The sequence below is a fragment of the Podarcis raffonei genome, chromosome 16 (assembly GCF_027172205.1).
Source record: "Podarcis raffonei isolate rPodRaf1 chromosome 16, rPodRaf1.pri, whole genome shotgun sequence".
NCBI lineage: Eukaryota > Metazoa > Chordata > Lepidosauria > Squamata > Lacertidae > Podarcis > Podarcis raffonei.
Genome location: NC_070617.1, coordinates 13,376,834 through 13,404,807, shown reverse-complemented (window position 1 = coordinate 13,404,807; position 27,974 = coordinate 13,376,834). Strand labels below are relative to the sequence as shown.

Genomic DNA, 27,974 nt, shown 5'->3' with positions numbered 1-27,974 from the left:
TTTTAACAAGTATTATGCATGTTTATGAAAGGGCTATCCAAGACATCTAGCTGCTGGAGATGTAATAGGGGCAATGCAGCTTAAAAACATACAATGTTTTCTTACAATGTCCTATATGGGCAAATTTTTAGTAGAGGGATCAACACAACTGTATGGGGGGAAATCTTAAATTTGCAGAGGAAAATATCCTTCTGAATTATACACCTAACAAAGGAACAATATGAAGGGAATCTCCATGCCCTTAACTATAGCAAAAAGACTGGTATTGATGAACTGGAAGAATAAAAATGGGGCTCCTTTTAACGAATGGATAGAAGATATGTAGAATCCAGCATCACATGAACAAGTTGTGTATAAACGTAGACTTGCCATGGACAAATTCAGTGATATTTGGATGGGCAAACCTGTCAATAGCAGTCCCTCTCTAGCTTTTATTTTTCGTCCTAAGTTCAGTTCTCACATTTACATACCAGTTTGTGATTTTTTTAAAGTCCTCATGAAAATCCAGCAGCATTTATAGTGTGGCTGTCTCCTCATATGCACAACTTTGTGTATATTAATGTGCACATTTTTGCAAAGCTGCTTCCTCTTATATAATGCACCTTTGCATGCCATTTTCACTCACATATGCATTTTCCCAGACAGTTCACCCTAGCTTATGCATTTCCCCACATGTTACTTGGCTGGAGAATTGCACTGCAAAGTTCAGAGAAGGGCAGATTTCAAAAGGATGGCTATGTTTTGGTTCGCAATTGTTTTGGGAACTGCGAATTAGGTTAAGTTTGCCTTTCGATGAGAACTGAATCAAATTTTTCCATTGTCCCTACTGAGCAGCAGGGGCAGACTGAAGTTCTCAAGAAAATCTGAGAAAAGGCAGAGAGAAGCTCAGATCTTTGCATGGCCAATGCCTTGCTGTCTCCAATGTCAGCAGCCAGGTGCGCCCACTGGGAGCCCCTTACCCAAGACTCTCCCAAAACCTGGAGCCTGCAGGGAAGAGGGTGGGGGATGGAGTCAAGAGATCTCTAGGTTGCTTCACACGGCATAAACAAATAGGCCAGCCGGCCTCACTGCCATAAAGCCACGACTGTCAATATTACCACCCATAAAAAGAAGACCATGGACCCAACCCCACCCGTAATTACAACCTCCAACAGGAAGAAAGTAAACAGAGAGAAAGTCTGGTTTTCAAAAGCTCTCCATTTGCTCTCTGAAAATAAACACAGTGTGAAAGAAATGCAGACCAGGAGTAACCTTGACTGCGCTATTTGCATGTGTGTGCATGTGTCTATGTTAAACGGTGCTCCTAGGACTGTGGAAAAGGCCTGTATGAAGCTGGAAGATTCAGGACAGGCAACAGGAGGTACTTCTTCACATGGCGCTTAGCTAAACTCGCTCCCACAAGATGCATTGACAGTCACCAAGCTTTAGACAAATTCATGGAGGATGAGGCCTTTAGCCACAGTGGCTATGTTCTTCCTCCACTGGTGGAGGCAGCATGCCACTGCACTCAGGTCTTGCTTGTGGGCTTCCCATAGACATCTAGTTTGGCTGCTTTGAAGAAAAGATGCTAGACAAGATGGGTCCTTGGCCTGATCCAGCAGGGCTCCTTTTCTTATGCTCTTGCATTCCAGTCAGGGTGAATTACACCCTGGATTGCAACAGCTTGGAGTCAAAGGCAGCAGAGTGGGCTGTACTGCTTCTCACTACAGGTAGGCAATTGATGTTCACAAATATTCCCAAGATTCTAGCCCTGCCTGCTCCTTTTTTACCTGCAAGGACGTCTTTTAACCAGGGGAGTGAGCTTCCTCACACCTGTGGTTCAGAGTGACAGCGGACCATTCTACCACAGCGAGCGTCTGCCACTGGGGTGGGGGGTGGCTGTCCCAAACCAGGATGTGAGCTTGTGAACAGTTTACTGTGTTCAGAATTGCAGCCTATCCCAACCAAAACTAATTTCCTGCCCTTCAAATGAACTTATTAAATGAGTTTTACAATCTAGGGTAGGGCCAATCCCAAGTCAAGTGCCCAAGCAGTAGCGAACATATTACTGGAATGGAAATCAGAGGGTGGAACTCAACGCTGAGCTAAGGAAACAAAGATTTCTGCTTGCCAGGCAGAATGATCTTCTCTCCCCTCAACCACTCTGTTCTGGGGGTTCTTCTACCACCCCCAGAGCCGAATTGGGGGATGGCACAAGAGGGTGGGAAGCCCTCATTGAGTTAGCTCAACTCATTATGACTCCTCCCACTAGCACAGCTATTTACTTGAATCTAGTCCAGGGTATCCCCTAGGACAGGCACATCCAACTCCCAAGAGACTGTCATCTACTCCCAGTGTAAAAAAACTGGCAGTGATCTACCCAATGTCATTGGAGGGAGGAGGCGCGTATGTGGAGTGGGTGGGTGGAAGCGGGGGAAATTGACCTTAATTGTTGAGCTTTTCTTGTGGAGGGTTGCCCACAGTTGTTGAGCTTTTGGGGGGGGTGTCGGGTTCTTAAGGTTTTTTTGGGGGGGGGGATGCCAAACATCGATCACCAGCCTGCCCTACGCTGCCCCTCGCACGCGTCACGCTTACTTGCTGCTGCTGCTGCAGCAGTGGAGGGACCTGGCGCCGGGGGACAGGAGGCAGGGACATTCCTTGCCCACTTTATTTCATCCTGTGATCAACCACAATCACCCATGATCTACCAGGATCACCCTGGGGATCTACCTATCGATCGTGGTCGACCGGTTGGACATGTCTGCCCTAGGAGACTGGGAGTTTTGTAGAGTTGGAAGGGACCCAAGGGTCATCTGCTCCAACCCCCTGCAATGCAGTAATCACAGCTCAAGAAACTTCTTTTTAAAAACCTCCAATGAAGGAGAGCCCACCACCATCTCCAACTCCTCCGGCCATTTGCCTAATCCACTTATAAAGCCATCTAAGCCAGCAGCCATCAACCCATCTTGCGGCCCAGAGTTCCGTAAGTTAAACTTATGGAACTGTCTCCCCCCGCCCCCCCGTTCTGCATTTGTTACCAATCAACTTTACTGTGGCCACTGCAAGTTCTAGAGTTATGAGAGAGGGCAGGGGGGAAATTATCCACATTCTTCATCTCACTTCACCACTGTTTTAATGATTGCTTTCTTTCAACACTGCTGTACACCACATTGATATTTTATGAGGGCTCTTTCTCTCTGTGTATGTATATGAGATATATACATACATATACACACACACCACATGCACACTTATAAACAATAAAACTTTTTTTTTAATGCGGCAGCCACTCATGTTCAATGCTGGCTCAAGGCCTCCTAGGGCCTCTCTTGCCAACAGACTCCTCAGGCTTTTGCAAAGGGCCACCTGGGAACCATGGCAACACAGTTTGAAATCCTTTCGGCTGACCTTGACAGTTCAAAAGGAAAAAGAAAACAGAGAGAGAGAGATAAAGGGGCTGCTGTTCCACTCAGCAGACCCACCCACCTCTTTCACTCTTGCAGGCCCCAGCCGTGGGCCTCTCCTTCACCTCCAAGCCCACCCACCCCAAACCACGAGGGAGTGCTGAAAACGGACAGCCCGCTACCATGGGAACTGTCCAGAACACCATCCCGCCCCCTGAGCTTCCCACACCACAGGCCCTGCCAGCTTTTGGAAGAAGGGCGTTAGGGATAGATTGAAGGATCGCCCCCACACTCCACACACAGGCTGAACCCTCCGAGATGCTTTTGGCTTCCCTACTCCCATTGGCCACAGCCAGCACTGGCCAATGCTGGGAGTTGCAGGGCAACATCAGGAGGGTGACAGATTGGCTACCCCGATCCCACGTGAGGTGCCAGGGCTTGGCTGGCCTCCCTGCTTTGGAGAATTAAAGCAGCATTTCTCAAGTTGGGTGCGGGTGTGTCTGCATGTCAACAGTTTTACATGTCTTTTGACCAATAGAGAGGGGTTTACGAACCCCCTGGCCTTGCAGAAAGGAAGGAATGGAGATTCCGATGGATGCTACAGCTGTGCCAGGCCCACAAGGCCATCTTGAAATGGTGGAAAGATGTTAAGGGTGTGAAAGCAGCCCTGCTACCTCAGGCCAGTGCCCGTCTAGTCCGGCATCCTGTTCTTACAGTGGCCAATAATATGTCTCTGAGAAGCCCACAAACGAAACCTAAGCACAAACTCCTTTTTTTCCGATTCCCAGCAACAGGCATTCAGGGACATACTGTCTCCAATACTGGAGTAGAACACAGGCCTTGTGGCTAGTAGCCACTGGCAGCCTTATCCCTATCAGTCTCCAGTCAGATGGGTGGGGTATAAGTAATAATTTTATGCTGTTGATAATGAAGGTATTTTGGGGGACAAGGATGACAGGAACACAAAAGAATTCTCCTCACTTCACTCCCCACCAGGAGTCTTTACATATGCAATCCAAGGTGCTCACTTATTGGTGTTCAAAAGCGCTAAATCACATGTTAATAAGTGGAGATGGGGCCATTAGTGCCCATATGGGAAACTGCCCCACTGACCTCATTCTGCTCCTAGGCCGATCGCCGGTTCGATCCCCATAAGCAACAGCTGCATATTCCTCAATTGCATGGGGTTGGGCAAGATGATCCTCGGGTTCCTTCCAACTGTATGATTCTTTGATAATATGGGCTTCCTCTGTGGCAGCCCATAAACTGCGGAACTCCCTCCTAACAGAAGAGCATCCAGCATCTATGCTGAAGACGCACCTCTTCACCCTGGCCTTTGACAGTTAAAGGGATTTTGTTTTTAGGGACCCACCTCTTCTGCTGAATTTACACCATTCTGTTCCATCTTACTTGTTTTTCTTATATATTATTCTTGTCACCAACTTTGATACCTTACAGTGAAGGTGAGATAAGAAACCTTATTGATATGTAATAATTATAACACCCAGGCAGCCAGCACGAGACATCGCTCCCTTCTTCTAATTAAAGAGCAGGAGATCCTGTGGCCCACGCAGCCACTTTTATTAAGGCTGACGGGCTTCCCAGGGGAATCTGCCGGTGGCCCACTTTAAATACCCAATAGGAGAACATCCCCCTCCTACGCCACGGCTGCTGCTGATGCAGCCCCATCTCCAAATCCCCAGTGCCGCCAATTAATAGCTAGGCTGAAAATCCCCTCCCAGAGAACAACCTTGGAATGACCCACCAGCACGGAGGCTGAACATTACAGCATGCAAAAGGCAGAACACACTTTTGCGTGCACACACACACAATTATCCAGGCCCTGTGCTCCAATGACCCTTTGGAACCTATCAACTAAAAAAACTATGCTTTGGCGGTGGGGGGGGGAGTTGCTAGCCCACAGCATACCAAAAAATATGAGTTTTAAAAAGTAAATTGAGGACTAGAAACTTAAAGCCTTAAAGCATTAGGTTTTTTCCCCAGTTTTGGAGTGAAGCAGGGTGATGCTTAAGAGTCCCAAAAAGTAGCATTATTCAGATAATACACAAACACAGTTCAGTAAATCCATAGTTGCTATTACACACACACACACACACACACACACACACACACACACACACAGACTGATATCAAGGCTTTTTTTGGCTGGACAAATAATGAAGCCTGCAAGATACAGTGGGTTTAAAAAATTTTTTAAAGTAACTTGAGGACTAGCACCTTGCTCTTTTGAAAGCAGAGCTTTTCAGAGCCTTTGGAATGAAGAAAGGGATGCACAAAAACTGCTTCAGTATGAACATCACAGCTGAGATCCAAAGGGCCACAGTGCAGTCTTAGAGCACATTGCTTTCCATGCAGAAGACCACAGGTTCAATCCCTGGAACCTTCACTTAAAAGGATCACATAGCAGGGTGGTGGGAAAGACATTCTCTCCAGAGATTGCACTTGGCACCTTGTGTGTGCAAATCACAGCACACAGCTCACATTGTGCAGATGACACACATCAGGGAAGGGCCACCAATCAGTGGTAGAGCTCATGCTTTGTGAATAAAAGATTCCAGGTTCAAGGTTGAAAGAGACCCTGGAGGGCTGTGGCCATGTCAGTGTAGAATGAGTGAGATGGACCAATAATCTGGTTAACAAAAATCAGCCCTCAATTCAGATCTATAAGGACTGGAGTTGTTATTTTTAAAAGGAGAGCCACGTCATACAGGAAGTACCAGGTTCAATCCCTGACATCTCCAGACAGAGACGAGAGCTGTTACCAGACCAAAAATGCTAAGCTAGATTGTGAGACAGGACGACTGATTCTACCTAAAGCAGCTGCCTGTGTACTTGCCACCTCACAGCACAGGCCAAACACACAAACCAAAGGCCTCCTTCCAAAAACCTCTTTGCATCCAATGTGAGGGCTCTGTGCGCCTTAACAAAAGACATGCCTAGGTAGGAAAGCTCCCAAAACAACACTGGTGTGGTTGGGCAGAGATGCTTATGGGTAGTGAGGATGCATGCAAGTGTACAAACAAACACACAAACACACCTCCCCCTCTGGGCTTGCTTTCCATTCCCAGAGAGACCCCCAACCCCCTGCTCCATCTCTCACTCCACCCTGGCTTCCCCACCCAGCAGGAGCTGCCAAGCAGCCAAGGCTTCCAGGCAGGATTAGGAGATTAGAAAGAAACAAAGGGGCCTGCAAGCAGCATCCATCTGACCTTTGTGCCCCCACCAAGAAAAGGGCCTTTGTGCAGGCCCAGGCCCCAGCCCCGTCTCTTTCCCAGCCCATCAACAGAGCCGCTCCTTCCGTCTCCTTGCTCGCATCCTCTTGCTCTGCAGCCCCTCGCGGGAGCATCGCAGGGCACCGGTTGCTCATATAATCGCCGTCTGTGGGGTTAGGGGGAGTTCGGAAGTTGCTTTGATAGGAGGTCAGGCTAGTCTTTTGTAAGTTGCCTTGGGAGGGCTTTGCCACAAATGGCAGGGTACAAGTACCTTAAATAAAACAAACAGTTGCGTCTGTTCGGCTAGTGCACGGAACCTGTGGCGATCCAGATGTTACTGAACTGCGACTCCCATCACCCCTGGCCATAGGCCATGCTTGCCAGGGCTGATGGGAGCTGCAGTTCAGCAAGACAGAGCATGAGACTCTTGATCTCAGGGTCGTGGGTTCGAGTCCCACACTGGGCAAAAGATTCCTGCATTGCAGAGGGTTGGACTAGATGTCCCTTTCAACTCTACAATTCTATGATTCTGTGAGAAGATCTGAAGGCCCAGAGGTTCCCTACACCTGTGTTAATGGCTCTCTGACAGAGGAAAGACTTCCCATCTCCTTGGAAAGGCCAAGGATTGAACCTGGGACCTTCTGAATGCAAAGCAGGTGTTCTGCTGCTGAGCTGTTGTTCCAGGCGTGGTGGCAGGGGTCAGTAAGGTCAGGTCACGCCAGGCCCTGGACTGAGGACCTCATGAATTGAAGAGGTCCCTCACTGGCCCAACTGCATCAATATTCCCAGTCTCTCCTGAGGGACAGCCCAAATGCTTAATGTTTGTTAAGGGTGCTGGGATTTATAGTTCTGCAACAAACTACAGTTCCCAGCATTCTTTGAGAGTGGCCATGACTCTTGAAAGAGGTATAAGAGTGCTTAAAACGGTGAACTAATCACCAGCCTTAATTCTTGGGCTGCTCTTTATATGTGAGAGAAAGTGACAGGTAACCTTTCCGAACCTGGTGCCCTCCAGAAGTTTTGGATTACAACAGGTCAGGGCTTATGGGAGTTGTAGCTCAAAAGGGCACCAGGTTGGGGAATGCTGTGATAGATGAAATACAATTCCTTCCCATCTGGCCCCCTTCAGGATAGTCCAGGCTCCTTCCCTGAATATTCTTGTTTTCTATTAAAAAGTAAGCCTCTTACTTGCAGATGCAATGAAAATATTTCCAGCATTATTGTACAGTTAAGTAGTACAGCTCAGTAAGTTGTAATACAATTAAATGATTATAAACACATTAGGCTACCTGTAGTTACGTTATATCTGTTCTGCAAGACTCCATGGCCTGCTAGGCCCCTCACTCTAGGGTTGCCATATTTCAAACAAATTGTTGACTTTTTATTTAGAAAATTCCCAAAGGTATTGAGTTGTTTTTTGTTTTTTTTGCAAGGCATCCCAACTCCCATAAGCCCTAGCCAGTGGTCAGGAGATGATGGGACTTGTAGTCCAGCAACTTTCTTTCTTTCTTTCTCTTTCTTTCTTTCTTTCTTTCTTTCTTTCTTTCTTTCTTTCTCCCCCCCCCTCACACACACACACAAACGTACACACAGGGGCAATTCTGTATCTTTAAATGCCTCATCATGCCTAGTTTGTCCCTCAGCCAGTATATACTCCAGAACAAACACCTAATGGCCCCCCAAAACCATTTGTCCAGGCCAATGCCTTACCCCAAAAGACCCAAGCAAATGCACTGAAACAAATCACAGAAATTGCAAGCATTTTCAATACGAATAGCTCTTCCTGGTTTCTCTCTCTCTCTCGCACACAGGGATTGAAGCGGTGCCTGCTCCTGAGCCCAGGGGGTGCGAAGCAAAAGCGTGCCCAGCCCTTCATCTCCTCACCCCCCAACTCACCACCACCACCACCAGCCCGTCAATAAAGGGGTGGGTGGTGGGCAGACTGTGCTTGGGGCATTTCCTGCCTTGCTTCAGCAGGCACTCATTGATGCATGCAAAGCCCCTTTCCCTTGGGGAGCCAGCATCCCCGCCCGCCCGCCCCACTGCAGGCTCAGTAGCGCAGACCTCTCTGCAGCCCAGGGTGATGGGGGCTGGTTGGATCTGCACGCTGTCTCTGATCAAATCAGACAGTGTAGGGTGGGTAACTCATGACAAGGGAACCCCACCTGTCACTCTGCGTGGCCAGCCAAGCGTCCCTCCTGAGTACCTTGCGTTAGACGCATACTAGCTCCACACCACAGAATTATGCATGGTGCGGAAGAAGTTGATAGGAAAGAAAGGGTGAAAACTTTCCTCTAACACTGGAACTCAGGGAACATCCAATGAAGCTGAATGTTGCAAGATTCCAGGACAGGCAAAAGACAGAACTTCTTCACACGGCACAAAGTAAAACTACAGGTTTTTGCTTCCAGTGGAGGCTGTGATGGCCACCAACCTGGACGGCTTTAAAGCAGGATTAAACAACAGTCTGGGGGGGGGGGAGAGGAATGGCTACTGGCTACAATGGCTTGTCCTCCCTCCATGCTGGAAACAACAGGTTGGGAGAGTGGCTGCTGCATTCAGCAGTTCCTGCTTTTGGTTTCCCCAAAGGCCTCTAAGCTGGCCATTGGGAGATCAGGATGCTGGATTAGGTGAGCCACTGGCCAGCCTCTCCTTATGTCCTCGTTTTCTTACAGGTAACTCCCACCTGGACCAATGGGAGTGTGAGCATTGCGGACAAACGCCGGCTCCCTCGGCCTGAAGCGAGATAAGTGCCGCACCCCATAGTCGCCTTTGACTGGACTTAACCATCCAGGGGTCCTTTACCTTTTTATTAAGCATATGACAAAATCTTTTACTAGTTAACAAAAATGTATGGGTTGTTTTGTTTTGTTTTAACCAGATCACATTTCTTATTTGTTCAAGTTTGCAGCTCTGGCTGAGTGTGTGTGTCACAATTTGGTTTGATGTGCACAAAAACAAGATGAGAAACTCATCAAATGCCCAAAAACCAACAAGCGTCTAGATTTGAGGTCCTGGTCCCTATCCCCTGACTGGTCCTGCCTCCTTCTGTTCCCCTTTGGCTTCTTCTATCAATCAAAATATAAAACCCTACTAAAGCTCTTCAGGACAAACTTGCTCTGTAAAATCACCCTGACGTATGTGAAAACAGAGTCATAAATTAATAAATAAAAATGCTTTTTTTAAAAAGTCCAGTACAGTAGGGAGCCTGTGGCCCTCCAAATGTTGTTGGACTTCAACTCCCATCAGCCACAGCCAGCATGGGCAGAGATCAGGGATGATGGGAGCTGTAGTTCAGCAACATCTGGAGAACCAGAAGTTCTGCATCCCTACTTTATTCCTTTTTTGGAGAGGAGGAGGAGGAAACAGAACCTAGTTAGTTCTGCCATGGCCCGGTTATTATCAGATTCTGATAATATGGAAGCAAGCTTTTAAACTGGTGGTACCAGTGCTGTGGAATGCCCACCCTACTGAAAGACGAGAGGCCCCATCAGTAGTGCTGGCATGCTGCCAACCCTTGGAGACCCACCTGTTTAGGCAAGCATTCCTCTGAACTTGAAGCTCCAGATGTAATTGTTTTTAACTGTTTTAATTGTTACGCTTTTAATCTGGCTTTTTTATTGCATATTTTCATTGCAGGTGTTTTCAATGCTTTGTGGGAATTATTTTAATGTATATTAAAGAATACACATTGTTACATTCCATATGATTTCTTTTAGTATTTTAAACTTGTAAACTTATCTTGGGCACCTTGGCAGAAAAATGCAATAAATAAATAAATTCATATTTCAATTAATGTATGGATTGTATAATTGATTTTTTTCACTTGAGAACACCCTTAGAAGCCATTTTGTCATGTAAGTGGCGTATAAAGTTAATAGTCAATAATAATAAAAGGAAGGGTAGGCAGCGAAACCAACTCACCTACGTACTCTGGATCCACACGTGGGGAATAGAGGCCGAATTTGATAAAGATGGGGAGGAGGAAGCCAAAACGCACCCACTCAATGACATAGAGGGGAGGAGTCGCTTCGTCTGGCTTCAGTAGGTCGCAGCCCAAAATGGCGCTCTCTCCCGTCCGGCCAATCACAGCACGGGGCTCTGCTTCACGGGTACCTGCTGGTGGTAAAGTCAGAAGCACATTTTATTTTATTTTTTCTATTTATTCCATGGAATTTATATACCACTTGATTGTAGGGGGGGGAACCCTCAAAGTGGTTTACAAAAAAGGCAAACAAAGGTTTTCTGTGCAGCCTTGAACAAAAAGGCTTCCAAAAGTTTTATAAGTTCTAGTCCAGAGGCCGGCATCCCTTGGGGGGCCCGTAGGCACACCTGGACTTTTGAGTAACTGCTGTCACAAAATGGCTGCCATAAGGGGTTTCGCACACACAAAATGGCTGCCACATTGAAAAGGAAAAAAGAGAGGCAGGAACACACAATGACACTCAGGATCCCTCTGCCTCCCCAATAGGGGAGAAATCACCTATATAAGCCAACACCGCACTTGGTTAAAGAGAAGCTCTTTGCACCTTTCCTCTGTTCGGATGGGGCCGGGAGTCCAATTCTAGTATTCAATTAAAAGTTTACATGTTCAGTGCAGGTGAGGCTGAAACAGCGTGAAAAAGAACTGAACAAGAACACCAAACAGCCTCTCACGCATTGTGTAGTTTTGAGAGAATATTGTCCTGCCTGGCCCTGACCTGGTACCAGACACCCCAAAGGCCAAGGACCTCAAGCAACAGGCCTGAATCCAATGCTGAAGATCCCCTTGAGGGGCTCTCTGGCTTGATACCTGGAACTGTCATGAGAAGGAGGAAGAGATGGGGCAGCCCCCCCCCCCAGTCCTCAAGAGCAACAGGTCTGAGTCCAGGCCAAAGTGTGACAGCACACTATGCACCCACAGACTGACAGTCATTGGTCTACTTGTGAGTAAGAGGCTTATCTGTGAGTAAGCAATCCCCACTACTCCATCACAGCTAGCAGCTAGTATGGTTTAGGAGGCAAGAATATGGAAACCAAGCCTTACGAGGAACAGTTGAGGGAGAGACTGAGAGACGATATAACAGCTATCATCAAATAACTAAAGGGCTGTAACATGGAAGATGGAGAACACTTGTTTTCTCTTACTCTGAAGGGTAGGACTTGATCCAATGGATTCAAATGACAAAAAAGGAGATTCTGACTAAGCATCAGGAGAAACTTTCTGACAGGAAGAGCTGTTCGACTGTGGAACCAACTCCCTTGGTAGGTTGTGGACTCTCCTTCCTTGGAACTTTTTAAGCAGAGGTTGGATGGCCATCTGTCATGGATGCTTTAGTTGAGACTCCTGCACTGCAGAGGTTGGATTAGGTTCCTTCAAATTCTACAATTCTGTGGTTTAAGACCTCCCTCGAGTCATCTAGTTGCTGTGAACAAGAAAAGTCTCTGGCTCTCTGCTCTGGATTCCAATTTTTTGTGCTATAATTTGCCTGAGACTAAGGTTGGACTTCTGCCTGGTTTTTGGATCTGGCTCACGGTGGGACCAAGACTGATTCTCCACACTTGAACTTGGCTTGTTTGGACTGTGCTACATCTGCAACCCTGCCTTCATTGGTGACATCTTTGGTCAAGGCTTATACAGTGGTACCTCGGGTTAAGTACTTAATTCGTTCCGGAGGTCCGTACTTAACCTGAAACTGTTCTTAACCTGAAGCACCACTTTAGCTAATGGGGCCTCCAGCTGCTGCTGCGCCACCAGAGCACAATTTCTGTTCTCATCCTGAAGCAAAGTTCTTAACCTGAAGCACTATTTCTGGTTTAGCGGAATCGGTAACCTGAAGCGTATGTAACCTGAAGTGTATGTAACCTGAGGTACCACTGTATAAACTGGTCACAGTTCCACTAAGCAGGGATGTTGTGGTCTTTCTGGTCCCTTCAACTTGCAGGAAGAGCTGGATTTTCTGCATGATGGGCTCCATCTGCAGCCCCTAATGCTATGCTCTTTGCGCTTGTCCTCACTCACTCAACATGCTCTGTTGCCAAAAAAGTGGCACTCTTGATCCACACCCCAGATCAAAAGTGCCATTTCCCCCTCCCTAATAGTGTTCCTGTGCCTTTCCAAACAGCAGCAGGACAGGCAGAAATACAGTGTTTTTTCTCAGCACGCAAATGCAGCAAAGCTTCACCTGCTAAAAGCCAACCTATCACGGGGCTGAGAAGCAAGTTGGCCACACTAATTTGTGAATTACTGCCGCACGGAAAGGCATCCGGAAGCAAAAAGGCAGCTTCTTAATTGAGCAGAGGGAAATCAACAGGCGGAAAGTTAAGTTGCAGAAATCCCAGGGAAAACAGGAGTGCCACACACTTGGCTGGCTATGTAGACTTGAGTCTGCAAGAAAGATACATTCGTAGACTCCTTCTACTGACAAATGCAGCCTGGTTGCCAATTCTTTCGGCTCCTAAAGTTCCCATTATAAGCAAACAATGGATGATTCAAAGATGTCTGTGTGCAATGATTCCATAGCAGAATAAAACAAATAATGAAAGCCAAGTTTCTAGTCCCTAGGCTTACAAAGACCAGTTCCACAGGGCTATATTAACTTGCACCTCACTTAGTAAGAATGTGTTTTATATACTTTATACTGTTGTAAGTTGTGGTGCAAGTAAGGGAACATAAGTTTTCATAATGTATTTTTCGTGGTCTCCAAGGAAATAAACAAAAAACCCAAAACAAACCCCCAAAAGATTTATTTAAGGAATGGGGAACCTCAGGCCTAGGGGATAAACGCAGCCTGGAGATTTCCAAGCGCCAGACAGAGAGACCTAGAGGGGCCGTGAGCCAGAGGTGCTCCACCTCTGGGCTACACAGTCTTCAGTCACCAAGTCCACCCACTTTGGGTTTTGGCTCCGCCCACCACCAGCTGCAGCCCCCCAAATGACATTTCCCCAGGGTCAGCCTATTGGAAAGACTAAGTGCACTGCCAGCATCGTCCTCCAAAAGAGAGACCAATGAGAAACCTTTGCCCACCTTCAGCGAAGCTGCTGCAGACCAGGGCAAGGCGGACAATCCATAAACGCCAATTCATAGCACAGCTGCCCCCACCAGACACCTTGCAGCACCGCCAAAACCGCCCACTTGCCGAAACAACGAGCTGGCAAGCTGACCAGCTGCACGTTTGAGGAAGGAGGTGGGAGAACAGAGGGTCAGGCTGCCCCTTGCAGCTCAGGAGACACCATCGGATGATCCCTGGGGAACCTGGTGATGGAGCCTTGCAGCCCGTATGCCGTTTCTCATCCCCACAAAGCCCTTTGGAGCAGCACCGGTTTCTGCCACTCTAGCGAGCTGGCGGGGAAGTCTCAAGACTTCAGAGCTTTCTGTCGAACTCTGCACCTCAGCATAGACCAAACCCTATGGGAGCAAAAGATCCAGAAAGGGGAAATTAATTCAGATTTATCTTTGTTTATCCGTACATAATAAAAGGTTATTTAGCTGAAGTATTCATGCAATACAGTACTGCGGCGCACATTGATACATACAATAGCATACAAAATGCCACAAAGTGGTACAAAAAGTTGTGACTGGCTGATAAAAAATAAAATAAAAGGGGTTTCATTTTATTCAATCAAATCCCCACTCGGCCATGAAACTCACCTTGGGCCAGTCATGGTCTCTCAGCCTAACCTACCTCACAGGGTCGCTGTGGGGATTAAAATAAGGAGTGGAAGAAACATGAAAATAATAAATGTCTTCAAGAGATACCTGGAAATCAAAAAATGAGGGTCTCCCAACCACATCTGGAGGGCCACAGGCTCCTCAATCTTGTTCTTGCTCGTTCTTGTGAATCTGCTCTTACGGACCAGACATTATACCTAACCGAAATCTACTCTTCTGTAATTCCAGTTCATGGGCTCCAATACCAGCAACAGAGAACAAGCCTGTCTCTACTGCGGCCCGTGTTCTGTTAGCCCCAAAATGGAAAACAAGCAATGTCCCAACCAAAGAAGAATGGCAACTTAAGCTGACAGAATATGCACAAGTTGCAGACTTAACGTATAGAATGTTAAAGAAGGCTGGAAAACATTTATTGAATATATGATAAATAATTGTGTACAGCTGAAAACGCTGGCAGCATTAAGATAAATTTGACAGTGTAAATAGGTTTGGATGGATGCAATAATGGAATACTGACTGGCATAGTTTTTGCAAAATATGCAGGGATTTAAGATCTGTAAAATGAATCATGGAAAGAGAAGGGAAGGCAATGATATCTTAAGGATGCAATATGAGCATTTGAAATTGTAAAACAGAAAATTTAATAATAATAATTATTATTTTAAGAAATGAATGACTCTCGTTCCCCGAGCCCTTGAAATAGCTTAGATTGTAAAGGGGGATACAGAAGGGTGTGTCACTGTGTATAGAAACTAGCCTACTGTGTGCAAAGGTAAAATTCACAGGTAATTTCCCTGCTCACCAGTCACAGGGACTTTTGAAGGTTGCCCAGAAGGTAACATGGTCCTTGGGCATAGAAAGAGTTTCCTGTTCCCTTTTACAGAAGCAAGAAAGCTGATGGACTGACAGATTCAACTCTGCAAAAATCTCCTATTCTACCTCCTTCCCTTCCTCAGCCCTCATTACCTTTCCTCTCTCCATCTCCTTAGCCTCATCTCTCTCTTCTGCCTTTGGGGGGGGGGGAAGTGAGGTCTAGAGGTAATTCGCCTTCCCCAACCTTGCTCATAAGGAACCTCCGCTTTCCACCTTCCCAGCAGACAGAATTTTATAGATTCTGCCCAAAGCCCACCCATATCTATTTCTGTGTTTAAAACACCCTGGGAAAAAGGGGGGGGGGGATAATGGGCGTCCCTTTCATTCCCACCTCTCCCTAATATTCTCTCTCCTCCTCTTGTCGTTTCAAATCTTCGCAACTCTTCTAAATTAAAAACACACACGTCTTGGCCAGCAAGTAACTCCAGGCAGACTCCGACTCACACAGGCTCAAGAGTTGTTTGGCCCACTTCGCGCTTTCTGATACGATCTGTGCAAAACTCGCTGATGGATGGGCTCTGGGGAAGGCTGCGATTTGATTTTTATTTTAAAAAGCATTGGCTCGAAACTGAAGGCATGCAGGCCAATTCAGGTTAAATTTGGAGAATGGGGCCCTGGAAGTGTACAAATGCCAGCTCACAAAGGAGGCAGAATTCCTCCCCCCCCCCAAAAAAAGATATTTATTTTGCTGCACAAAGTGTCTTGGAGATCAGTTTATTTTTGTTGGTGGTTGGGTTTAAGAATGCCATGGCTGGGACAGTTCCAGAAAACTAGGCCGCATTCACACCAACACGTTTAAAGCTCTATTATATCACTTTAACAGCCATGGCTTCCCTCATGTTGTGAGGACAAAACAGAGGTGCCTTTTCCTATATCAAGGTAGAGGAACCTCAAAAGCCAAATGTGGCCCTCCAGGCTTCTCTGCTCGGCCCTTGGGGCCCCCAGGCCACACCCCTCACTGGCCATGCACCATGCCCTGTCATTTTCGTGTGAACTGTGTTAATGGCTGCACACTGTGTTGGAAACTCAGATATATAAGCTAGGCGCCAAATGGCTCCTTAAACCAGGGTTTTATTCGCCAAAATGGAATGCCCAGTTGCCTGTTTTTTTGGCCAGGCGGCTCAAAAGTCCTATTTTTCAATATGAATCTTTGGTTCCTGAAATTCATCCTGATTGTGCAAATAAAATATAACAGATAGAATTCTACAGGATGGGGTATGTGTGTGAAAAAAGTCAAGATCCAAGGATCCCCAGGCATGCACCGTGAGATGGCGGAGACGCCCGGTGCCAACCTGGCACCTGGACACCTTCACTTGGTCGCAAGTGGCCGATAGTCAGGTGCAAAATGCACCTGGCAAATTTCAGACACTGACTGAACACCCATCATAGAGGAATTGAACTGGAAAAGTGGAATATTAACACGCATTATTAAATACAGACAAACCAAAATTATGCCCCTGGCATTCAGCTGGTACACAGGCAGCATGGTCCCTTGCTACTACTGTGGACTACAGTTCCGCAGGCAGAACAGGTGTTGTATAGCAAAGCTCAGCTCCTCTTCCCTTTAACCCACACCCAACACTCAGCTTGCCAATCCTTGCTCAATATTAGGGGGCCAGGGTCTTTATCCTAGCATCCCAGAAAGGTTACATTTCCTCATCAAGTGTGTCTATATTCACCTTTGGAAGAGTTTACAACATGATTCCACCCAGTTCAGCATCCTGCAAATCTTAGTGCACCTTACCCGACTCTCTTTAAAATGAACAAGTTTCTAGTCCTCATGGGCTGAAATGAAAATTGGCTTCAAAGTATGTGGGCAATACATTGTAAATTCTCAAGTAGGAGTCTTTCTACTCTGCCTAAAGCAGGGCACCAGGATACAAGGGCACTGCCTTTGTGGTCTTTAAAAGAGGCCGTGTGAAATATACACACATAAAATTATCTAGGCATCAGTTTGTTTTGTTTCTCGCTTTCTAACCAGACGATCAATGACCAGGGTTGGCACTTCTGTGCCTGTAGCTCACTGCCGTTCCCCATGATTACTGAAGCAGAAATGAATTTATGCGAACTAATGGGATGCGTGCCAATTTTCATGATTTACACAGGTTGCAGAATTCTTCTTTTCTCCTGCACATTCCTTCTCACCACACTGATGAAGTTTAGACTGTAAGCACCTCGAGGCAAGAGCCTGTACATGACTGCACCACAGCAGACATGCAAGGTTACTGTTTGTGCAATTTAACTTTCGAGTCTATCAATTTACTGAACCTGCACACACTTTTATACGAGAAAAATCCATCTTGGGTTGGGGGAGGCATACATTTTCTAAAAACAATGTGCACCTATGTTGCAGCAGGTCTTCAAAGAGGCATTTGGTATTCTTGCTCTCAAACAGGAAAGAATACGTCTTCTAAGATGGTTCCTGCTGTCTGCAGTTTTAGTAAGTATATTTCTTTTAAAAATATTTAACATTTCCTCCAATGAATATGAGAAGAGCCTGCTGGATCAGGCCAATGGCTCATCTAGTCCAGCATTTTGTTCTTACAGTGGTCACCTAGATGCCTGTGGGAAACCTTCAAGCAAGACTCAAGCAGCAGAGTTCAAGGCACCACACTTCATCTTCACAATACCCCTGTAGGGTAGGACAAGCTGGGACAAAGTGAATAGCTCAGGGTCACCACATAAGCTTCTTGGCCAATTGGAGGATCAGAACTTAGGTCTCCCTTAGAGACTCTTAACTACTTGACAGGCCAATGCCTCTCCAGACATTCAGGATAATATTAAAGATAGACTTCACTGTGTGTGGTGAAGTTTCTGCAGCCATTTGGCCAAAGTTGAGTATGATTTCTGCCTTAGCGGATAGCTGACGACAAGCTATTCTCATCCTTGACTGTCACTCCAACCACACCAGCATGCAAAAATAATAATTGGCTGTCCAACTAACTGAGGGCATTATTACAGCTGATCAATTTTTTTAAAGCCAATTAATTAAGTAACCTAACCATGCAGCCATAACAACCACTCCCACAAAGACTGGACTGGTTGGGGGGGAGGAGTTCTACCCCTAATTCTCCACACCCTGATTTTGTTGTCATTGTTGGTCTACAAAATTTTTGTTTCTCCTAGGGCTGCCTTACGTCCGGATATTCCTGGACATATCTGGGCGGAAATCGGGAAAATGTCAGGGGAAATCTGAGCGTATGGCAGCCCGTGTTGGCAGTGCCCTTTTTGCAGGTTTTTTCTTTCTTTCAAAAATGGCATATTTTCATCTTGCCCAAAAACTTTGGCAAGAAAAGAAGAGTTCAACAACTTTTCTCTTTGAAATATGGCAACCCTAGTTTCTCCCTTATCCTGCTGTTCCTCCATCTTGTTTCTTGGTGACACTGCTTTGGTTACTATCCTGCCGCCCACCACAGAGTTCGCTATTAGAAAGAGCTGCAGTTCCCCAGCCTGGTGTGCTGAAAGCCACTCGCCCGCTCCAGAGCTTTCGGCTGATTTTTGTTGGAGTGCATTTTATATTGTTTCGTTAGCTACTTTGACTTTAAGGGAAGCTGGGGTACAAATGTTTTAAATGAACACAAAAAGGAACACAGTGCAATTTCCCCCCTCCTCCAGCAAATAATCAGGACTGGACAGAGATGCATGGAAAGGCAATCTCAGAAAGCTTTTATGCATGGTGGCTGGATCAGGCCAAAAGGCCCATCTAGTTCAGGATTCTGTTCTGACAAATGGTGAACCTACATTTAAAAGCAGGGGAATTAGAGGAAGAAGCAATTTTCTGGAAAGAGAGGAGCCGGCTAGTACACTTATGACAAAATTAGAGTGGCTCAGTTACTCTGTCTTCTAGGGAAATGTTTCTGGCTCCAGTTATTTATGAGAATAGCAAACCAAGAGTAGCAAAATCTCCTACAGATTGCGCCCCAATTCCAGGTGAGAAAATCCAACCCATCACATCTCCACTTTGGAAGATCCCTCTATACAAAATATCACCACCATGCTCTGCTTCCTCTGGGCACCACTGCCAAGCGACCAAACACACCGGCAGTCTTGCTGCTTTCTAATGAATAGATTTCCACTTTTTAAAGTAAAATAAGAACTCCTGTCAGCTCCATAAGGAAAACAGACGGGGAGAGGAAGGATACTGTGCTTTTGCATGAGGAAAAGTGCTAAAATAGTTATTACTGATGATAATCGGTATCGATATTATGTGGGCCAAGCTCCCATTTGCCAGATGCCCCTCTCTTGCTGAATTGTTTGAACAGCCTTCCTCCAGCCTGAGCCCCCAATCGCAAAGGGAGATCGGCCTCCATTTCCACCCCCAATAAATTTCTGGGGGAAGCGCTGGAACAAACAGCCAGTGCTGCATCTGGGATGTATGCTCACGATGATCCAGTGTAAACGCAATAAAGCGCCTTGGGATATTTTGTATTAATTTGAATCCACAGCCAGGCGCCACCTTTCGGATTCACTTCCAAAGCTTTCAAAGCACTCCAAAAACTGTCCACCAGGCTGGATGTTTTAAACAAAGGGGAGGGGGTGTTGTTGAAACGAACCGTCTTTATGTTGAAGCCTGGAACCTGCAGTCGGTCACAGTCTCATAAGTTGGAAAACCTCCATATTTGGCTCTACACACTTTATTCCCCACCCCAGGAGTTTCCAGCTGAAAGACACAATACTGCTACACTGCCTTGTACCTGAGTGTGAAAAACCCAGGAGTCCTGCCTGCTCAGCCCCCACCTCTTCGAGCTGGGAGGGGAACCCAGGCACCCTGAGAATCCTTCTAGGCCACAGATGGTGAGTATCAAACCCAGGGGCCAAATATGTCCCTCCAGACCAGTCTGGCCCTTGAGACTCTCCCAGGGCAACATCTCATCCTGGTCCTGCTGTTTCCACCTGGGTGGAATTTGCCCCTGAACTCCAAACCCTCTGCACAAAAGGAGACCGTGCATTCACTGTTCCTGCCCACTTGGAGGCCGATCACATGCATGTGGCCCAGGGAAGAGTGTCTCGAAGGGAATGTGGCCCTTGGGCTGAAACGGATTCCTCCCCCTTGCTCTAGAACAGACTCTCGGCTCTCCAAGACCACCCAGTTCTTCTCCCGGAGATGGAAGCGGAGGCTCTTACTTCCTAGCGACAAGCGTCTCCTCTGAGCAGAGGCTGTTCCCGACTCTCCACCGCAAACCACTAGACTTCTCTTCCCTCTCGCTTCAAAGCTGGACATGGAAAACCGCGATTCTGTGGATGGGCAGACCTCTCCCCCTATGCGCGCGGCGGCGGCAGAGGTGCAGGTCCCAACTGCTGTTCCAGACTCCCCTCCCTCTGGGGAGACAACCCAGGCGTCCTGGCTCTCCCGGATGCGCCTCCCCAGCCCCCTGCCCGGCCCCGCTGGAGTTGGGAGGGGGAAGCAAGAGGAGGATCGCCGACCCACCAAACCCCCAAACTCTCTCCTGAACAGTTGGGGGCTCATTCGCCACAAAAGCTTCAGCTCCTACCAATTGCGCAGCCTCTCGAGACTAGGGGAAAAGCGCACGCATTATTATTAGATCCAGGCTCAAGGCGAGGGACCCCATCGCCCTCATGTCTCCGACGCACAGAGGGTTTGTTTTTTTTACCTGCGCACTGGCGCCGCTTTGCTGTGCCCCCTCCCAGGAAGGGCTTTTCCGTCCCGGCCAGCCTCTGAGCTCCGGCAGCCGGCTCCATCAACAAGTCCCCAGCCAGCAAGCCGCGGCGCTCCCAGGCAGCTCTCACCGCTTGGGCGCAAACATTGCGCGCAGGATCGGCGCTTGGAGAGGGGATGTGCGCGCGCCCCTTTAATTTTCGGAATACCCTCTTTTCTCTGCGATCAAAATTTTAAGTATTTCCCCCTTTCAGTGTTCTCGCATCCCTCCACCCGCCTTGCAAGACACCGGATTCCCCTCAAGCGCAAAATAAAGAAGGCGCGCGCGCACAGCCCGCCTGCGCTGATATATAAGCGCTCCGATCTCAACTCGCTTCTCTTTAACTCCCCGAGCCAAGCTTTTGGCAAGAAAAACTCGCAGCACAATGGAGGGGCGGGTCCCCTGGCCCCCTCCCTTCCCCAAGCCGCTTTGTTGCCACAGGAACAGCCAATCCCGCGCCCAGAAACGCCTCTTGCGCCTTCCAAACTCACTAATCAGAAAAGCGGAAAGGCAGGACTTGAGAGCTTTTAAAAGAGGGGGCGGGCAAGGCTATGTGTGGATTTATAGCCATCTATGTCCGTTTCGTTTGCAAAGGCTTGTGGGAGATGTAGTTCATCCCCCGTGGGCCAAGGGCTCCTCTATTGATGCGGAGTGCCTCCTAGTGGAATGGGCTGATGAGAAGGTTGCAAAGGATGGTGATCTCTCTTCCCTCCCCATTTTACAAATGATTGCCCCCCCACCCTCAGAGCCAAAGGGGCCCCACCTGTCTTTCTAAATCTATTTTGATTATGCTGTTTTACTGGTTTTTATGTTGTCTCTCCATTCTGTTTTATTATATATTTATTACATTTAGTGGTTGCTTTTTAACCAAGGTAACTCAACATGACACCCAAACAAAGAAACACATACATTGAAAAGGAAAAACGAATAAAATCCTATTTTTGAAAGGCAGGATTAAAACATTCTATCCACGGGTAATTAAGAGCCAAAGACCTGGTGAAAAAGAAATATTTTTGCTTGGCGTCAGGTGATGATTACAGGGTCGGGGTCGTTTCAGATGGGGAGAGGCAGACCATGAGGTGTTAGGGTACTGAGCCATTTAAGCCTTTATAGGTCAAAACCAGCACTTTGAATTGGGCCTGAAAACCAATGGGCTGCCAGCAACTTGGCCACCGAATTCTGCACCAACTCACCTTCAAACATAACACATTGCAGTCATCTAACCTAGAAGCTACCTACAGGAGCATAGACAACAGAAGTTCGAATGTTTCATTTTTGGAACACCACTTAAAGATTTTTACTGAGCAGTGTATAAATGTTTTAAAATGAATGAACTCCCTGAATGAACTTTGGCTATGCAAAGTCCAATCCCAAACCCTCCAGGTGTCCTTTTCATTCTGCATTCATGTGTATTCCGCAACCTGTCATTGACACGATAATAGCGTATTGGTGGCGGATTTCGACTGGACTATCCACTCATCATTCCACATTATTAGCTGCTCTGCAGTGCTTCTCTGTTATTACCGTCCGGAGGGGCACAGCATAATAAAAACTTAAACCTGAACAGTTGTGGTATGAAATATTACAGGATTTCAGCAGGGAGTTGCAAGGCATGCACTGACTGGAAATGGAGAAGCATGCCGCCCATGAAACATTTGCAGATGCAAATAGTGTAACTGCCCTGATAACGTCATGAGCACAAATAATCATGAATGCACAACTAAAAGGGCATTACAAAGATTTCCAGTGAGTTCAGAAGAGCAGGAGCCCCTCCAAGTAAATCCAAGACACATTCTACTTTCCTGATGCTTTTTGGACAGGCTCTGAGATGCACAGGTGCATGATCAAATGTGACTCAACACGCCGCAGTGGGGAGCCCAGTCTCTCGCTGCGGCTTCTAAATTGCCACTCAAACCCAAATTCCCCTTCCATTCTCCATGTCCCCCCTGGGCACAAAGCACACACTACTCTGACTGCACACACATCAGAGCCAGGCAAGGCAGCAGGTGTGTGACGGAGGGATTATTTTCCTCTCTCTAATCACTACCTCAGAGGGGCTGAAACAAGAGATATTGTTTGAAGTTCCCTTTAATCTAATCCTGGTCTGGGCGCAGGAGACATCTGATCTCTCGCTGCGGCGGCTGAGCTGGAAATACCTGTCTGGGCTCAAATCCATCCAGGCCTCCCCCTCCCCTTTATTTTGTCAAAGTTTTAAAATATATTTCCCGGCCAAGGAATGCGTTGGAACAAGGCTCAAATTCCATTCACCCAGCCCCTCTAAGCCTTCACAAGTAGGAGCTGCTCTAGGAACCTGCATTTTACCAAATCAGACCCCAGGGTGCATCTCTCTCAATATCATCAAACACCAGAGGTTCCCAACCTTTATTTTTTTTTACACACCTGTGGGGTCACTTGAAAGTTGCTGAGGATTTTGGTGGATCACTCAGTTATTATTGTTTTTTGCTTTTTGTTTTACAACAGAAAGCAAAAATAATAATAACTGAGTGATCCACCAAAATCCTCAGCAAATAATTGTAATGTGCTGTGCTGGGGCTTCTTTTATTTGTTATATACTGTATTTTATTGTATAGGATTCAAATTGCATAGGGATAGCTCAGGTGGCAGAAGCATGAGACTCTTAATCTCAGGGTCGTGGCTTTGAGCCCCACGTTGGGCAAAAGGTTCCTGCGTTGCAGGGGTTGGACTAGATGACCCCCAGGATCCCTTCCAACTCTGCAGTTCTATGATTCTATGAATTCAAATTGTGATACAATAGAATCCAATATAGGAAATTAAATAAGAAATAAGCATACAATTAAAATTCAACAGGAGGCACATGCCATCTCCTGCCTTCAGCCGCAAACCCACAGACATGCCATGGACCAGCTCCATGAAACTCCCAAACTCCTGGTGTTCTGCAGACTACGGTTTGGAAACCCCTGGTCTACAAAGACTGGGAGTGGCTCTCCAGGATTTCAGACAGGGCCTTTTCCAGTCCCATCGATAGATGCAGGGGATTAAACCAGTGACATTCTACATGCAACGCAGATGGTCTACCTCTCTTTTAACCATGAATATTGCTGTATATTCAGCCACATTTTTGTACTATAGCATTACTCTGCCTTTCCTCCAAGGAGTAGCAGCTTTGTCCTCATGACAGCAACAATGCTGCAAGGGAGGAGGGGCTGGCAGAAAGAGAGAGGAAGGCTGTATCCAGGTACGTCAAATAAGCGATTCAGTTAAACGCGTTGTAAACTCATACAGTACAGGGAAATCCGGTAGGGAAAGACAGGACTCCACAGTGCCATCTGGTGTCACAGTGTTGTATTGCATATACAACACATCTAAAATGCTTTTCCTTTACCAATCTAGCTGAGTCCAGAGAGAGAGAGAATGTTACTGGTTTATGGGAACCCAATGAGCTTCATGGCTGAACAGAGAAGCCATTCTGCCCAGGCGAGCTCTGCCAGTCCTAGTCCAGCGTCCTGTTTCCTCCCCTGTCCAACCAGATGCCTCTTGGGGAGCCCACAAGCAGGGCACGGGGACAACCCCACTAGGGTTCACCAGCAACTGGAATTCAAGTGGCACCCTGCCTCAGGTCATGGAGGTAAGACATAACTAGTGGGATGTAATGGGACTAGTTGGATACAGAGGAATGGTAGGAGGCACCAACTGGGGAGCCACCAAGGGAAGAGGCTCAGAGCCTGGGGAGTGGTGGTGGGACAATAATTAGTGGTTATAGAGAGAAGAGGAAGAGGTGTCAGAAGCTGAAGTGGTAACAGAGCTTAGTGACAGAGGAGTCTTTGGCAGAAAGAGGACCAGAATCAGAGGCAGAAATAGAAGCCAGGGGGGAGGGAGGCCAAGAGGCAGAGATACGTCAGGAGGGTGTCTTCCCCTCCTGCTATGACAAGCATCCCTCGCTTCTGTCTTCCAGAACCAGAAGAGGGCTGAAATGGGCAGAGCAGTGACAGGCTTCACACAGGCGCAGTCTCTGATTGCTTGGGAAGAGCCCTGGAGAAGACGGGACTTTGATGGCTGTGGGGAGGCAGGGGCTCAGCAACTGATTTATGAGGTAAGAACTACCAGGGATGAACTGCTGTGCTCATTAGGCATATAACGTCCCTGCTCCCTGATCTGCACTGCTTGCAATTTGCTACCAGGCCAAGTTCAAGGAGTTACTATTAGCATATAAAGCCTATCACAACCTGGGATCAATTTACTTGTGGGATTGCTTTGCCCCGTATGTACCCACTTGACAGCTTTGATCGGCAGAACTGGCGCTGTTACGGAGGCCCCATAATACCCCTTCTGCACTTGTAAGAAATCGATCAGCACCTACACTTTGGAACTCCCTGCCTAGTGACAGAAGGCAGGAACAATCACCGTACTCTTATTGGAGTACAATTTTGTTAAGGCAAGCCTGTTCAGAAACGTAGGAGCAACCCAGGCAGCACAGAAATATCAACACCATCTTCTCTTTCTAGCTTCTGATGATTTTAATAATCTTTTAACTGTTTTTAAACACCTGTCTTTAACTGCTTTCTATTGATCATTTTAACCTTTTGCATTTTTGTAAACCGCTTAGAGCTCTTCTTATGATCCAGTGCTTTATAGATTTTGTCAGTGCTTTTAAAAAAAAAAAGAAAAAAAGGTGGTAGTACTCAATGTGAAGTTGTTACAATTAGTGGCACTTTTGACATTTTTTTTGGGGGGGGGGGAGATGCCAGTACTGCACACCCTTAAGCACCCCCAGAAAAACACACTGGATTTTGTTAAATAAAAAAAAATATATATTTAAATAACAAGAAAATCAGACCAAGGCTGCAGTGTTTCTTTGCTGTAGGTTCCCATTCAAATCAGTGGGTCTCAGCGTAAGCGCTGTGTTTTTATACCCTCAGGTTCATGACTGGACTGAGATCTAGGGGGCTTCTTGGTCCATAAAGGCAGTGACCCTGTTTCAAGGCCAGGCTCTGGGCAGTCAGTGTCCCTCCAACTTTTGGCAGTGGGCGGAAAAGCCTACGTCACACAGCCTCTGCCAGGCACCCTCTTAGCTGTGAGCTTGCTGAGGACACGGCTAAAGGTAAGAGGAGTTTAAGAGTAAATAATATTGCAGCTAAGCTGCTTTCATGTATCTCCCACAACAGCCCCAATCAATCCCTTGCAGTTTGGCAGAAGAATCTCCTGGTTCGGAGGGGAGCCGGCCTCTCTTCCTCTCCCCACAGCGGCCCCATTTGCAATAAGTCTCATCTCTCTCTCTCTGGGTCCTTCTGTGTGTTGCTCTCAGAGCTGGCGTTTTTACAAGCCTGAGCTGTCAAAATGGCAGGTAGCCGGTAATTAGCCTCTGAAAACATAGCAAATCAGATGGCCACCGTCTGCCGGGTTCTGACAGGCTCTCCTCTGCCCGTAAACCTGCTGGCTTTTTTTTTTTGCCTTGGCTCTGCCCCCAAATAGGGATGGGGAAGAAATTCAATCCAGTTTGCATTTAAAGGCACGTCCCGAAACAATAAGTGAACCGAAAAACAGCTGTCCTTCAAAATTTGCAATTCTCCAGATTTTGCGACTCAGTTCTCCAGGCAAGTAATGTATACAGAAATGCATATACAGGACTAGGGAAAGGTGTGCATGAATGCATATGCTAGTAAGAAAGAACATAAATGCATTACAGTATGGAGCTTATGTGTGTGCATGTAAATACAGTGGTACCTCGGGTTAAGTACTTAATTCGTTCCGGAGGTCCATTCTTAACCTGAAACTGTTCTTAACCTGAGGTACCACTTTAGCTAACGGGGCCTCCTGTTGCTGCTGCGCCACCGAAGCACAATTTCTGTTCTCATCCTGAAGCAAAGTTCTTAACCTGAGGTAATATTTCTGGATTAGCGGAGTCTGTAACCTGAAGTGTATGTAACCTGAAGCGTATGTAACCCGAGGTACCACTGCATATGGTTTGTTTGTGACAGGACTCACTAGTACAGAATACTGGCATCTCTTCTCTCTCTCTTTTTTGCTCCCCATGGCAGCCATTTTGTGCCGGCACCCACGGCAGTTTTAGCATTATACTATGACTACGGTATATCATAAGCTTAAATGTCTCCAGTAAACATTAACTTACTAGGTTGCCAAATAGACAAGTTGGTGCCAGTCCTTCTGCTGATTAGGGTTGCCAACTTACTAAAAAAATGTTTTAAAGCACAAGATGAATTTTAATCATGACACTGGAACCTCATTTTTTTTTACCTTTTTCTCTGCATGTATATAAACACTGTATACATAAATAAACCATGTTTTTGTCAGATAAGTAGTTTGGGAGTGTGAAAACTTCCAAAAATGATTATGCGCCACCTATGGCCTACCTCATCCTCGTAGGTGGCTCTCATAACACATCAGGCTCCAATCCTGACACAAACCCTGTTTCATCCTGTTCCATTTTGACTCTGCCCCATAGTCATCAAGTTCTACTTCAATTCCACCTTCCTTCTGCCAAAATCTTTTCTGGCTCCACCCCTCAGTCATCAAGCTCCACCCTCATCCCATACCTGCCCTGCTTCTCTCCCGAGTCTTAAGTTTCCATTCTGTCTCTGCCCTTGTCCTGTGAGATTGCATTCGGGCTTTGCCCAGTATGACTTCTATGGCCCCAGTACGATCCAGGAACCAGTAATGTAGGAATCATTGTTGACAACCCTACCTAGCACTCAAAACGGGCCCCAGAGTTTTGCTCTGGTTCATATTTAACCTCTATGCATGCAAAGATTCCCTTTCCTCCAAGCCGCTTAAGTGCACAACAACCCTGCAAGGGATCAGGCTGAGAGGTAATGATTTGCTTGTGGGGCATCAGGTGGGTTTAACAGCTGAACAGAACTTCACCTTAGCTCCCAAATCTGCAACTGTCGCCGTTATCTGTAGAGCGGGCAACCGTCTGGACCCCCAACAGTTATTTTTGTTGGCACAGAATTCACAAGGCCGTCTTCCGCTCCCACGGCTTCCAGAATCGGAACTCAGGTCTCAAAGTCACTTGCCTGCTTTTGCAAAACTGGCCCCCAGGGGCCTCGAGGCGAGGCAGGAGAGAAGGGAAAGGGAGGCAGCGCAAAGCTTTCCAGTTCTGTGAAGGTTTCTTTAGTGGGCAAGAGTTACCTGTCGGTTTGCGTTAGCTCACTGAAAGCGAGAGGTGTACAGTGATGAC

At 46.9% G+C, this 27,974-nt stretch overlaps 1 protein-coding gene and 1 long non-coding RNA gene across 6 annotated transcripts in view; one reads left to right on the top strand and one right to left on the bottom strand.

Moving 5' to 3' along the window:
* The window catches only part of IGSF9 (immunoglobulin superfamily member 9), a 60,575-nt gene extending 39,312 nt beyond the window's left edge, over positions 1 to 21,263 (bottom strand). The window contains exons 1-3 of one of the 5 annotated variants that reach the window (XM_053370225.1): positions 20,753 to 21,263; positions 13,623 to 14,003; positions 10,541 to 10,735 (exon numbers count right to left, since the gene is read on the bottom strand). In XM_053370225.1, coding sequence (XP_053226200.1) covers positions 10,541 to 10,735; positions 13,623 to 13,680 — 253 coding nt within the window. In that variant the 5' untranslated portion in view covers positions 13,681 to 14,003; positions 20,753 to 21,263. Of the gene's footprint in view, positions 1 to 10,540; positions 10,736 to 13,622; positions 14,004 to 20,264; positions 20,418 to 20,752 lie in introns of those variants that run through there. The other 4 variants (XM_053370223.1, XM_053370220.1, XM_053370224.1 and 1 more) reach the window with 4 other exon arrangements.
* Positions 19,463 to 21,171, top strand: LOC128404500 (uncharacterized). The gene is made up of 2 exons (XR_008328114.1): positions 19,463 to 19,934; positions 20,200 to 21,171. It is a non-coding gene; the product is annotated as an uncharacterized LOC128404500 (long non-coding RNA).
* Positions 21,264 to 27,974: the final 6,711 nt, after the last annotated feature.